Source organism: Saccopteryx leptura, chromosome 3 (assembly GCF_036850995.1).
Source record: "Saccopteryx leptura isolate mSacLep1 chromosome 3, mSacLep1_pri_phased_curated, whole genome shotgun sequence".
Lineage (NCBI taxonomy): Eukaryota > Metazoa > Chordata > Mammalia > Chiroptera > Emballonuridae > Saccopteryx > Saccopteryx leptura.
This window is the reverse complement of record NC_089505.1, coordinates 148576829-148590237: the sequence shown is the minus strand read 5'-3', so window position 1 is coordinate 148590237 and position 13409 is coordinate 148576829. Positions and strand designations below refer to the sequence as shown.

Genomic DNA, 13409 nt, shown 5'->3' with positions numbered 1-13409 from the left:
GCGCATCGTTTCTAGGATACTTTTGTAGTTAGAAAATGTATTTTGAATATCTCTATGTAAAAAATAATTAAATTTAATAGAAAACAATACTGAAAGTTTGAGAGACCATGTTTAAATTAAAGGCTCTTGTGTGTAGTTCTGTGTTCTATGTAAAATTTGAATGGTTCAGAGCACCTTGATGAGTTAAAATTTATGCATATATACAAAACATAAGCATTTGATAGTAAATATATTTCCTTCACACACCGAATTTTATACCATAGTTATGGAAAATTCAAAACATTCACTTCAAAAAAATGTAAAAGGCAATATTTGATAAAAGATTGGAGGAAGGAATATAATCTCAATGTATTACAAATTTTGCCTGAAGCAAAGTTGACTCGCACTCTGACTGGGTCAGATTTGACAGATAAGGAGGTCTACACTCTGATAGTGAACTAGGTTACAGTCTCAGGTGACAGAAGAGAAGTGTTAGTGACTTAATTAATGAAATCTTTGCCTTTGTTTCAACAAAGACCATTGCCCCAGAAGGGCCCTGGAGAGCCATAGGTTGCCTTTGGAAAGAACTGTAAAGCTAAAATTATTGACCTCTTGAAGTCCCAAGACATTTTTCAGTAGAAATGAGTTCATATCCCTGGCCTCCCAGGTCAGTTTCAAGCTGCCTCCTGTCTGTCTAAATCTCTAGAAGCTTTAGTGAGATAGCAAGGTCTCTGGTGAGTGAGCCTTCCATATCATTTGTAAATTACTTACATTTAAAAGGTAGTGTAAATTCAGAATATTATCATGCATCCAGTTAAGGGCTTCAAAAGCTACTGGAATTTTGAAATTAAAAAAAGATGTTATTCTTCATAGTGCTGCTAAAAAGGAGAGAGTCTAAATCTAGGGACATGGAAGGATCTCAGTGAAATGCTTTAATTAGTAATGGTAAACCAGTTTTTTTTTTCATATTTAGAAAATTTTCAGATTTTCCCACTCTCCTCACTTTCTTTCTTTCCATGTTCAACTTCCCAGCAGCACAGTCCACATACAAATACACCTCAAATTGACAAATATACCTCAGCTTGCTTTAGAATGCATTTGTAGAAGTAAAATTAACCTCTATGAGTCATTTTTACAAATGTTAGTAATATAATGTAGTAAGGAGCCCAGAACTTCATGAAAAATACTTTACATATGAACTACCTTCTACCTGCATTTTCCTCCAGCTCAATAAATGGTGCAAAATATAAACATATTTCTGATGAAAATACCACTATATAAATGTCTGCCTAAAAGGATCCTAATTATAAGCAATATAGATAACTACAGTGACTTTACAAAATAATATGATTTTTGAAAATGTGTGAACTTTTCTTGTACCGGATCTTTAAACTCTCAAAGCTAATTGTGTTATAGATGTTTGGAGAAATTAATCTAAATAGGTAATACTAAACAAAGAGCACTCAGCAACCCACGCTTGGGAATGTATTCACAATGGTCTTTGTGGTTATGATTACAAATAATACAGGTTTTCTGAAAAGCTGAACTCTACTTTTAAAGCTGGGTAGATTGAATTCTCCTCTGAAAGTTTGTAGGACATCAGTGTCCTTAAATAAAAAGGGAAAACAACAACAAAAACCTATTACTAGCAATTGATGATGTTGATTGGCACTGATTCAGGAGCTCTTAGCTGCTCTGGCTTTTCTTCCTATGTCTTTCCATTATTCAGCAAAAAACAAACAAACAAACAAACAAACAAAACAACACAATAAGATAATAAAACAGAAGAAAAGTATTGGAGTGGGGGAAGACAGAGAAACTTTCTGTTTTTTAAAGGACTATATTATATAGTCCCGGCTGGCTGGCTCAGTGGTAGAGTGTTGTCCTGGCATGTGGAAGCCCTGGGTTTGATTTCCGGTCAGGGCACACAGGAGAAGCAACCATCTGCTTCGTCAGCCCTCCTTCTGCCTCTCTCTCTCACTCTCTCACTCTCTCTCTCTCTCTCTCTTCCCCTCCCTCAGACCTGTCTCTCTGAGCAAATTGGCCCCAGGTAATGAGGCTCTATGGCCTCACCTCAGGTGTTAGGAAGAGGTTGGTTGCTGAGCAACAGAGCAGTGGCCCCCGATGGGCAGAGCATTGCCCAATAGGGAGCTTGATGGGTGGATCCCGGTTGGGGTGCATACGGGAGTCTGTCTATCTGCCGTCCTGCCTCTCACTTAAAAAAACAACTGTATAAACTTCAGTTTAAGAGAAAAACAGGGAAGAAGCATTTTCTTTTGAGCTAACTATAATTAATTTAATACTAGAAGAAGGAAAAGATGAGAGCACCTCTGTAGCAATGAATCCTTGAGAAAATTAGTTTTTCAATGTGTTCCTTTAATATTATAGGGTGGTATCTACCATGTTTTAATGTTTTGAGAGTAGAAAAAGCCATTTCAGCATGGTAGGTAATTCATAAAAGCTTGGTCCTTAGATTTACACCAGAATTAAAATCCTATCCTGTTTTTGCCTATTAACTAGTTTTTTCTTTTTCTTACTCCAATTTGGGCAAGTTATTTAATCTCTTCAAACCTCAATTTCTTCAATTATAAAAATTTTTAAATAATACATATGACATTATGTTTTTGTGAAGAATAAATGTGGTTAAGTGCTTATCACTACAGTAATAGGCACATGATGTTACCCATAAATAGTTATTTTATTGTTATTACTATTATTATCAAGTTCCCTGTGAATATACAACTTTTTTTGTAGTCTAATTCTTCCAAGAATTTTAGCACTGTTTTCAAACAAAGTTTAACCTTCGTTGACCTTTCACATTTTATACAGCCTGTAAAATTTCCTGATTTTCACAATCAATTCTATAGATGTAAGTATGTTATATTCACAGTAACTGTTAGTCAGATCTTGTCTTCACTGTGTTTAAAAATGGCCACCAAGTTGTTGTTTTGACACCTAGCACTTACCAGTGATTTTAGAGCAACTATGAGAATCACGGTTTTGTAATACAATTCCAGTGACATTACACAGTAGGGAAACTACTTTCAACACTGGAGAGACTAAAGAAACAACAATAAATCCAAGTGGGGAAAAAAAAAGGTTGTTCTGAAAACCATTTTATTGAGAAGGAAGAACCAATCCATTATCTAACTTTGTTAATGTGTTTAATCAGTCTGGCACAAATACCTACTGAACAACATGAGTTTCCTCTCAGTTCTTAGTACTCACTTCAGATTGCTTTCAACAGTCTACCTGGTATTCTACTTGAGGTAAACAACTCACTAATTCCTGGATATCTTTAGAGCAACTGTCTTGGAAATATACAGGTAGAGAAGGTCCTGTAACTTAACCTTCATATTCATCCTATTCTCTACTGACCTGTTCAGTTTTACAAAGAAAGTAAACAATAAATAAATAAACAGAAAATAAAAAATGTTAAGTTCAGTGCTTTAGCTAAAAAAAAGAATAACATCAAATGAATATTTGTTATTTACATATATAAAATTGAAACCATGAGTTATATTCATGAGTTTTTATTCAATGACCATACCTTAATTAATTCACTGAAATTTAAACTAGACTTGACCATTCTGAAGTAACTCAGTACAATATAGTCCTAAATAGCTCCTAGCTGTTTCCTGTTGCTTTTGTCCTCCTCTTGAATTCTACAATCCTTGAATTCATGCAACTTCTATTAATGCCAACAAAATGAACCAAAAGAGAATTAACTCCCACAATATCTGTCAGTCAAGTGCAATTTTAATAGTACAATTTTTATCTTAAGTTTAATAACTGGAATGTAACTTTAAAAAAGAGAGTTACTTTGTAACTATATTTGAATCTTAATTCTCACTTCCCATTAATTTCTAGTTAACTGTTTCTGTTTTGATACATGCAATTAAAATATTAAAGATTTTAAAGCAATCAGTCCTAGGAGAGACATTTCATTTTCTTTTCCTTTGCCTCTTCTAAAGCAACTATGTATGTCAACTTCACTGCCAATTGAGCACCACTTATGTATTCTATGCCCAATTTATTTTTTAATTTTCCCTTACATTTTTCATCACCTACCATGCCATACTGTAACTTAACATATCCTAATGAGTTCATAGTGCTTGCTGGGCATAAATGAAGTTCCTAATTAAAATGAAGTCACAATTATGAATACACTTCTAATTCTGTCCTTAATCATTAAAAATGGTAGTTCTGTACCCAAAGATTACTTTCTTTCTTGTAGCATAATGAACTTTTCTTAGCCTTTACCTTTTATCTAGAAAAGTATGCAGTTTTGTGATCCAATTAAACTTCTTTCTCATGACCTCATCCTTTCAACACAATATCTGACATGACCACAAGTGGGAACTTATTAAAATATAACATTTGAACAGTTGGCTAAAAAAATAAATACATTGCTATCCAAAATATTGAGATAGGTCGATACATTTTTAAAATTAATTTATTGTCTGGAACTTAAGGAAAGGCCAAGGAATTGGAAAGGAGGTAAGAATTTGTTATAAATTACCTAGTTCTCAAATTGTTAATTTACTGTATTTCCCCATGTATAAGGTGCACATTTTTTGGAAAAAATTTGGAGTCTAAAAACTGGGGGTGTCTTATACAGTGGTTGTAGATTTTTTTTTTTTACTTGCATTTCCTGCTTTTTTCACATTGATGAGGAGTTGTATAAATTTTATGATGAATAAAACTTGAGTTCAATAATTTTATGTAATTTTTTTTTCAAATTTTGGGCCCCAAAATTAAGGTGCATCTTATACATGGGGAAATACAGTATGTTTCAAATGGCTGATTGTAAGTTCTTGTGTAGTTCTTTGTGGACACTGCTTATTTTTCCCCAAAATAATAGAAATAGAATAATCATTGGCCCTGGCCAGTTGGCTCAGTGGTAGATCATTGTCCTGCTGTGTGGATGTCCTGGATTTGATTCTTGGTCCAGGCACACAGTAGAAGCACCCATGTGCTTCTCTATCCCTCCCTCTCTCACTTCTCTCTCTCTCTCTCTCTCTCTCTCTTCCCCTCCTGCAGCCATGGCTCAATTGAAACAAGTTGGACCTGGGTGCTGAGGATGACATCATGGCCTGCCTCAGGTACTAAAAAGAGCTGAGCAATGGAGCAACACCCCAGATGGGCAGGGCACCGCACACTAGTGGGCTTGCTACATGAATTCTGGTTGGGGCGGATGGGGTGTCTGTCTCTCTGCTTCCCCTCTTCTCACTGAATTTTAAAAAAAGAAAAATTACCAATAAAATCTATTCCCAAGATATATTCCTATAAAATATTCAGAAATGTGTTTGTCTAATATCTCCCAGATCAAATCTGCAAACTAACAATATAAAGTATATTCATTCATTCATTCATCCAATAAACAATTATTGAGGTATGGTGGCAGACAGAGAAAGAATAGCTATGGGTGATAAAATTGGGACAATAATTCTTATCTCATAGGATTACTGTGAAGTTTAAGTGAATTAGATCTCATAAGATTTTTGCAAATACTAGCTGCTATAATGATTATTTTTCCTAAAGAACTGATATTGATTATTTTAATTATTTTATTGTCTTGCTTTGCATTTGAGAAGGGGAATTGTGAGTAAGAAAAAAAAGATGGAGGCAGTATGGGATAGAAAAGAAAACAGACAAGAATAAAAGAGGGCAAGTTAGAGTGAGATAGCAAGCTAGACACAGAAAGACAGAAAGGGAGAGAGAGGAAAAGGTTGAGAGTAAGCAGTTTCATAGGGATTTTACAAGGTATTACTGTAAAATTTCATTCAGAACTCATTTTACCTAAGCAAAAAATAAAAAAATAAAAAATAAATAAAGTAGGAAGTAGGATGGTAGGGAGTCTCAAGATAATGCGAATTAACTGGTTTTGGTTTAAGGTCTTTTTGTTGTTGAGGTTTCTATTTTGTTTAGTTGCAAATTAGCACCTAATTTATAGGTTATAGTTCTGAAAAAGTGGATTCTTAGATGATGTTTTATTAAGAAAATAAGCATCATGAACTCTAACAGTACCCAGAGGAAGTTTTCAGGGAGAAAATAAGAGTTTAGGTATATCTCAGAAAGCCTCCTTCATTTTTTTCTCTCTCTTTTTAAAATTTCCTCTCTGTCTCATGAAACAGAGCATTTTCTGATTATTTTTGTTCATTTATTAAGTCAAATCAATTTTAAAGTAAGATGTTATTATTGGCCAAGGTATAGCTACTCTATGTCAAAAAAGATTTAACTGATTTTTTAAAAATAGGGGTCTTTTGGTTATGTTAACAAGCCATGGTATTGGAAAATTATAACTTCTCTGGAATATTGTCATAGAGTTTCAAATTCCATATTACAAATCAAGCAGATAAAAAGTAGGGTTTACAGTGAAATTAGCCACACACAGTTCTAAAATTTCTAATGAATTAAAAACATATTGAAACAAAATGATTTAATTGGAAACCTTCTAAAAGTTGGATGTGGAGAGCTACCATACAAAAAGATGGCTTCCATTTCAAAGATCATGGAAGGGTACACGTACCGCCAGGAGGTGGGAGTAGGGGCGCAGATATATTCTTCTGCTCCCACCGCCAGGGACAGTTCTATACATAGGCTATAGCAAATCTGTGGAGTGGCATAAGGAAAATAAAAGTTTTTTAATGACATATCTGATCCATACCTTTTTCCCATTCCCAGTTTGAGGACCAAGTTCGTGAAGATCATACACTGAATATTAAATCCGGTTGGGTGTCATCCTAGTACAACCATACCAGTTGTGTAACCTAGTGAAAGCTGGCTTAATTGGATTAGCCTGATTTTCTTCAAATATAAAATGGCCATTGCAATATCTGCTTCACAGGGTTGATAACATATACAATGATAATTAGTTTTTAAGTAACTTTGTTGATTATTTACTATGTGCCAGTCACTGTGCTGAATGAAGCACTTCACATATACAGGGAGGAGGGGCAAAAGTAGTTTTACAGTTGTGAGTAAGCAAAACAAAATGTATTCTTACATTATTTATTTATTTATTTATTTATTTATTATAGTATTATTTATTACTAATAACTTAGTTTTGTCCATGCCTAGCATGTAGTAGTCACTTAGTTGTTTGTTTTCCTTTCAACTGCTGTACAAATAGTATTAAAAATAAATAAAAATATAAAGTCAAATATAAATAAAGATAAAGAGGCTGTTTTTAGTGAACACATACAAGTGGTTAGACCTATCAATGGATAACAACAACACCATGAATTAAGTGTTATTATATTGATAAACATAAAGAGCAGACAGAGTACCGAAGAGGAAACAATAAGATGATAGTACTCCAGTGTGCACATCTGTCTTTCCTTCTTCTGCCTTCTCTTTTTTCTCATCTCTTCCTTTCACCCATCCATTAGCTCAACAAATGTTCAAAGTTATGCATGGCAACTTTATTGTGGAAGAAGAAGGAACATTGCATTTCATTCCTCTTCTTTCTCATTTCAAGATCTCAGCTCAAAGGTTCTATTAATTGGCATAAGTAAGATAATGGTTTAGCTCTTTTTGTCTTTTTAAAGTTTAGTACTATATTGCTCTGTACTATTGATATATTGTGGGGAAATCTATACCAAGAGAATGTGTATTGAGCTGACGGAAAGAAGCCCTGGTGCACAATAGTATGAATATCTCTTTTAATGAATAGAATAGGTATCTACCATAAATGCCAGAAAGAAGTTTGTTAGCAAATGAAAACAAAACAAAACAAAACTTCAGAAAAAAAAATCATTGCTGCTCCACCCTTATTGTAGTGTTCAAAACTTTTTTTGGGTCATCTTATACAGTTTTTCTGTAATCTACATGTTTAGAGAAAGCCTGAAGTTGGGCAGCATAACACAATTGTTAATCACAAAAGGACTTTTTACACTATGTAAGACATGAATAAAGATGTGGGGGAAAAAGATTCTAACACTTATTTGAAACTTAAGATGTCCTAGATACTCATTTAAATGTGATTTCATATAGTATTATATCTTCTTAACTACCCTTAAAATTTTGGTGTGAGCCATTGATTGAGACAATTTATATTTTCAGTACTCCATTCTTTTCTTTCCTTGTAATTCATCAGTTTATTCTAGAGAAAAGAAAATTCTGTGAAATTCACCCTAGCCATGATTCACTTTCTTTCCCACATGATACTATGTCTTGATGGGATCAAATAAAGCAGAATACCGTGTGTGTGTGTGTGTGTGTGTGTATGTGTGTGTGTGTGTGTTTGCTCCATTAACTCTCTGTGGATCATATTGGTTGCCAGCTTTCTGCTCTCACGTTCTTCAGTCCTTCACTAATATCACCTCAAGCAGAGTTCTCAGTGTAACTCAGGTATCTTTCTAGAAGTTTAGTTTTCAAATGTTAGCAGAAGTATAATTTTTACAGCAGGCAAAAGTATTACCTGGGGAGCTTGTTAAAAATTCAGGTTTCTGGAAGTCATTCCCAGAGATTCTAATTCATTTGATGCAGGGTAGAATCATGGAATCTAAATTTTAGCAAGCATTGCTGGCTACTCTACAGCATGAGTTGCTTAGCCCGTGGAGAAACGTGATTCTAAGGTTATGGTAATCCTCTCCTAAGCTTCATTAGTATCACTTCCGGCTAATTGAACATTTCTGTAGCTTCCTTAATGGCTTAAGCACCAGGCTACCAGTCTTCCTCTCTACAAAAAGCCCTACTTTAATTCTCAGGGAATTTGACACCCATTTTGTTAAGCCTCCTAATATTCTAATCCAGTGATTTTCAACCATTGTGCAGCAGCAGATACAATGGTGCATCACAAGAATTTTTAAAACACAAAATACCTAATTATTTAATCAGGGGCACTGACCTCTTTTCTCTTAGGTTGTCAAAAAAAAAAAAAAGAAGAAGAAGAAGAAGAACAATAGCCAACACAACAATAGCTGTTGAGCGTAGATGAATCAAAATTATACCTATTTTTTTGTCAGATCAGCAAAAAATATATTTTTTGGTGTGCCACAGAATTTTAGTACATGATTGGTTTATGTGTGCCATGAAATGGAAAAAGTTGAAGATTGCTGTTCTAGTCTGAAAACTCACTGGAGCTTTATTAATCATAATCTTTAAAATTTATATTTCAAATATTTGCATCATCTTGAAGTGTTCTAACATTTACATTTTTACTTTTGAAAACACTGTCTTTACATAAAAATAGTTTACACTAACTTTTTCACCTTCTGATTTTTAATAAACTATTTGTTAATCCCACTTGGTAATGAAGTCTGCAGTCTTGCATACTGCCCTATTTATCCAATCAATCATTGTAATAGAAACCTCCAATTATTCAATGCCTATTGTGTGTTACACCCTGTACTCAGCAGTTAATTGACATCATTTAGTAGATATCCTGTGAGGTTACTAACCTCATTTTACAAGTGTAGATAAGTACAAGGAGATTAAGTAAAATATACACATCCAACGATATGTAGTTTATAAATAGAAGAAACTAGAATTAAAACTGTTTGTATGACTGCAAAACCCTTACACTGACATAGCTTTCTTACTCTATATACATAAAATGGTTTAAGACATTAGTTTTTCTTACCTCTTCTTTACATTTCATGGTAAACATCCATTCTTGCCTACATATTTTTAAGAATACCTTCTTTTTTCTTTTTTTTTAATTCAGTGAGAGGAGGGGAAACATAGAAACAGATTCTTGGATGCACCCTGACTGGGATCCATCCGGCAAGCCCATTAGGGGGGCAATGCTCTGCCATCTGGGGCATTTTTCCATCACTCAGCAACGGAACTCTTTTAAGGGTCTGAGATGAGGCCATGAAGCCATCTTCAGAGCCCTGAGCCAACACACTCCAATAGAGCCATGATTGCAGGAGGGTAAAAGAGAGAAAGAAAGAAGCGAGAGGGAGTGGGGTAGAGAAGCAGATGGGTGCTTCTCCTGTGTGCCCTCACTAGGAATCAAGCCCAGGACATCCACATGCTGGGCCAATGCTCTACCACGGATCCAACTGGCCAGGACCACATTTACCTTAAATGCTTTTCAAAATTAATAAAAACATCAAGACCACCAAATTTTTTTTTTAAATATTTGAAGATCATCTTGTTTTTCTTCTACTTAGCACTTGTTATAGGTTGTCTTTTGAGAAATATATATATATATATATATATATATATATATATATATCCTCAAACAGATTTTGAAGTTCTAGAGCAAGAAGTACATGTTACAGTAAGAAAAGCTCTCTCTGTGGAGTCAGCCAGACCATACCAAAAATCACAGTTCCAGCACTTACTGACCATATAATCTTAATAAAATACAATGTCTCTAGCCCTTAGTTTATTATCCACCAGAAAAATTATCTCCCACACATGGTCCTGGTGAGGATTAAATAATGTCTTATATTTGATATATCTAAAATAACATCAAACTATAGCTGAAACAATAAATTCTGAACTATCTCATCTCCCTGCTACTGAATCTTGCTTCTCACTGCCAACACTAATCAGCAAAAAAAGAGGTTGTATTTTTTCCTATAGTGAAAATGTAAGAAGAGCTACAGTAGGAGCTGTAGAAAGAGCTGCTTGTTGTTGATATAGTATGAGAAGAAAACATACATCTCAAGCCCATTGCTTATCCTTAAAAAGAATATTTTTAAATTAAACTTTACATATTTGCACAATGTTTGATTAATTAAAATAAATGAATAAGGTTTTGACTTCATAAAGTTGAGGAAAATCTCTTCAATTTAATCACATTTCATTGGGCATATCTGAGTTAATAGAGCGAGAGGACTTATGATTAAGCTCTATATTCATATCTCTTTTCCAATACAATCAAGATATATGTATAAATCCATTACACTGAAGTACCATTTGCATCTTTACAGGAAATCTAAATGTTTCCCCATTCCTGAATATATGATCCTATTTGCAAAAGTCAGCCCAACCCAGGAAGTCTCATCACAGTATCAATGCTGAATTAATCATTTTGGGCCCAAAACAGGAGAATTAACTATTTTCCAAAGTATAAATTGGACACTTTATGAAGGCCTTGTGAACCCACTGACAAATTTCATAGAAACTACATTATACATGAATAATTTTATTTGCCAGTTATATGAGTTTTGTATGTTTACTATATCTTAAATTTCTTTTAAAACATATAATATCATTTGGTCATTGCTTTATACTTGTTTTCCAAGTAAAATAGAGGAAGTTTTTTGCCACAAGTACATTACATGAATAACACAGCTGTAAGTGAACACGGCTAATTGGCCTATTTGAAGCTTTTCCTCAGTCAGGCAGCTAACTTAAACTAACCCCCTAACGTGCATCTAGTTTCTCAATGCCAGATGTAATTTCTCCAAAAGCCTGCTTTGGTGTATAAGGGTTCTGCCTCTCTTTTCTGAACATTTTATGTCTACCAAGGTCATGGCACTATGCCGGATTTTTTTATTCTTGTTATGAAACAAAACCCACTGAAAGCCTGAAGCCAATATAACTCATTGTTATATGATTTTTCAGGAACAGCATAATACTCACTTACATTAAGGGATAGCCTTTCAAAGTCAAGAGTCCAAAGGGTCTGTTAACAGTGGACTTAGCTGATGATAGTCCAAAGAAAATGTGGCCAATATTCTACCGCCATTTGGTAGTGACATTTTGTTATTTGTTGCTGGCATGGCTTACAAGAGTAATCTAATTTCAGAGAAGGTTTTTTACATCAGCAACAGTATTGAAAGGCTAGTCCTTAGGTTCTTCTCTTTTTAAACTTTAGTAACAAGAGTATGGAAACTATATTTTAAGTATAGAATCAATTTGTATTTTCAGAGATATATACATAGTCAAGAGGAAATAACATTACATTCTAAGACTTAGAATATTACTGGATAGGGTTTTGTTTATAAATATATAGATACATCTTCTAAAAAGAAGATAAATAATAAAGACACATAAAAATAATAACTTTACCCAAATATGTGCCTTAATTCTGTGAGTTCTTTTTCTTTGATCTGCAGGTCATCTTCTAATCTTTCTATTGTAATAACATAAAATTCACTGACCTTCTTCTTCCATTCATCTAGAAAACAATGGGATAAAGTCATAACTGTATTTTGCAAAATGCAGATACAGATCATAGCATAGAAGTAACTAACTCTGTTTTTTATTCCGAATTCTACAATACTTAATTTAAATTACTGACTGTGAGTTTAAAATGCAATCATATTGAATTGTAGTAATTAAGAAAAAATTTGATATCAGATAATATATTTACATAAAAGAATATATTTGACTTATTTCATTTGATATAATTGTATTTTAATTATAGCAATTTCCAGTTTCGAGAAAAGAGTTTTTAGGTTCTGAATACTAGATACCTAAGATATAATTCTAAAATTCTTTTTTTTCTGCAGTATTATAATTTTTTCTATACATTATACCTATGAACTAATATAACATTTTTGTAAAAAATGTTCTGTTTTCTCTAAAAATTTCTCAAAAAATTATTTTGAATTCAGATAATCTTAACAACTCTGTCTGTGTAAAATTAACAGCTATTCCAAGGACATGTTAATTATCTACAACTATTATTGAACCATGTTACATTTAAGGATATAAAATAATTACCTGTGCAAGTTTGGGTTGGTCTAGATTTATAATTTCCCATTTGTTAAATGTTTCTTCTTTTGCCAAGTGTAGTTCCTCACATTACAAGAATCCAAGTTCAAGTGCAGTGACAGTCCACTAGAAAAATAGTTCGATAGTCTGGCTAAAAATAAGCAGACTGCCAAGTGGAATGTCATGTAACAATGACAAAGAATAAAATAGAGTGTACTGTGCTTTCAAGGGTAAAATCAAAAAGGAAACTAATCAGCCTGTTTAAAATAGCTGTATCAAAAATAAATAGTAAATGTTTTAATAGGATTATTTGCCTCCATGAATTGATTATTTAACCATATATATCTTTATGGGCCATTTCTTTAATAAATATATCTAGAAAGTGGTTCAGTTACAGTGAGATCCACAAAGAGCTATTAAAACCACCTAAGATTCTCTTTTAGAATCATTTTCTCCTGAGCCAAAGTCATTGCAGTTGGAAAGAGTGACTGGTAATAGAATTTACCTCTATATATACATAATGAAAACCCATATCTTCTTGCATGTTACTGATAGAAATGATTATAAGTTTTGCCTATAGTAGAGTTACAAAAGCATGTTTGTAGAAGAAATTTTCAACATGTATCATGATATATTTATATTACTTATTCTTTGTTCTGACCTTAAGAATTATAGATAAGAATTTAAGACACTGAGTTCTACAAATAGCATTTCATAAAGTAATAATGACATGAACAATAAGAAGATTAAAAATAATGACTGAATGCTTGTTGTGTAATAGATACTCATACAATTCTAGGTATATA

At 33.3% G+C, this 13409-nt stretch overlaps 1 protein-coding gene across 2 annotated transcripts in view; it reads right to left on the bottom strand.

Annotated features, from left to right (window-relative positions):
- The window catches only part of TNNI3K (TNNI3 interacting kinase), a 286731-nt gene extending 274013 nt beyond the window's left edge, over positions 1-12718 (bottom strand). For both annotated transcript variants that reach the window (XM_066376575.1, XM_066376576.1), the window contains exons 1-2: positions 12613-12718; positions 11956-12064 (exon numbers count right to left, since the gene is read on the bottom strand). In XM_066376575.1, coding sequence (XP_066232672.1) covers positions 11956-12064; positions 12613-12652 — 149 coding nt within the window. In that variant the 5' untranslated portion in view covers positions 12653-12718. The remainder of the gene's footprint in view (positions 1-11955; positions 12065-12612) is intronic.
- Between the last annotated feature and the right edge of the window lie 691 nt (positions 12719-13409).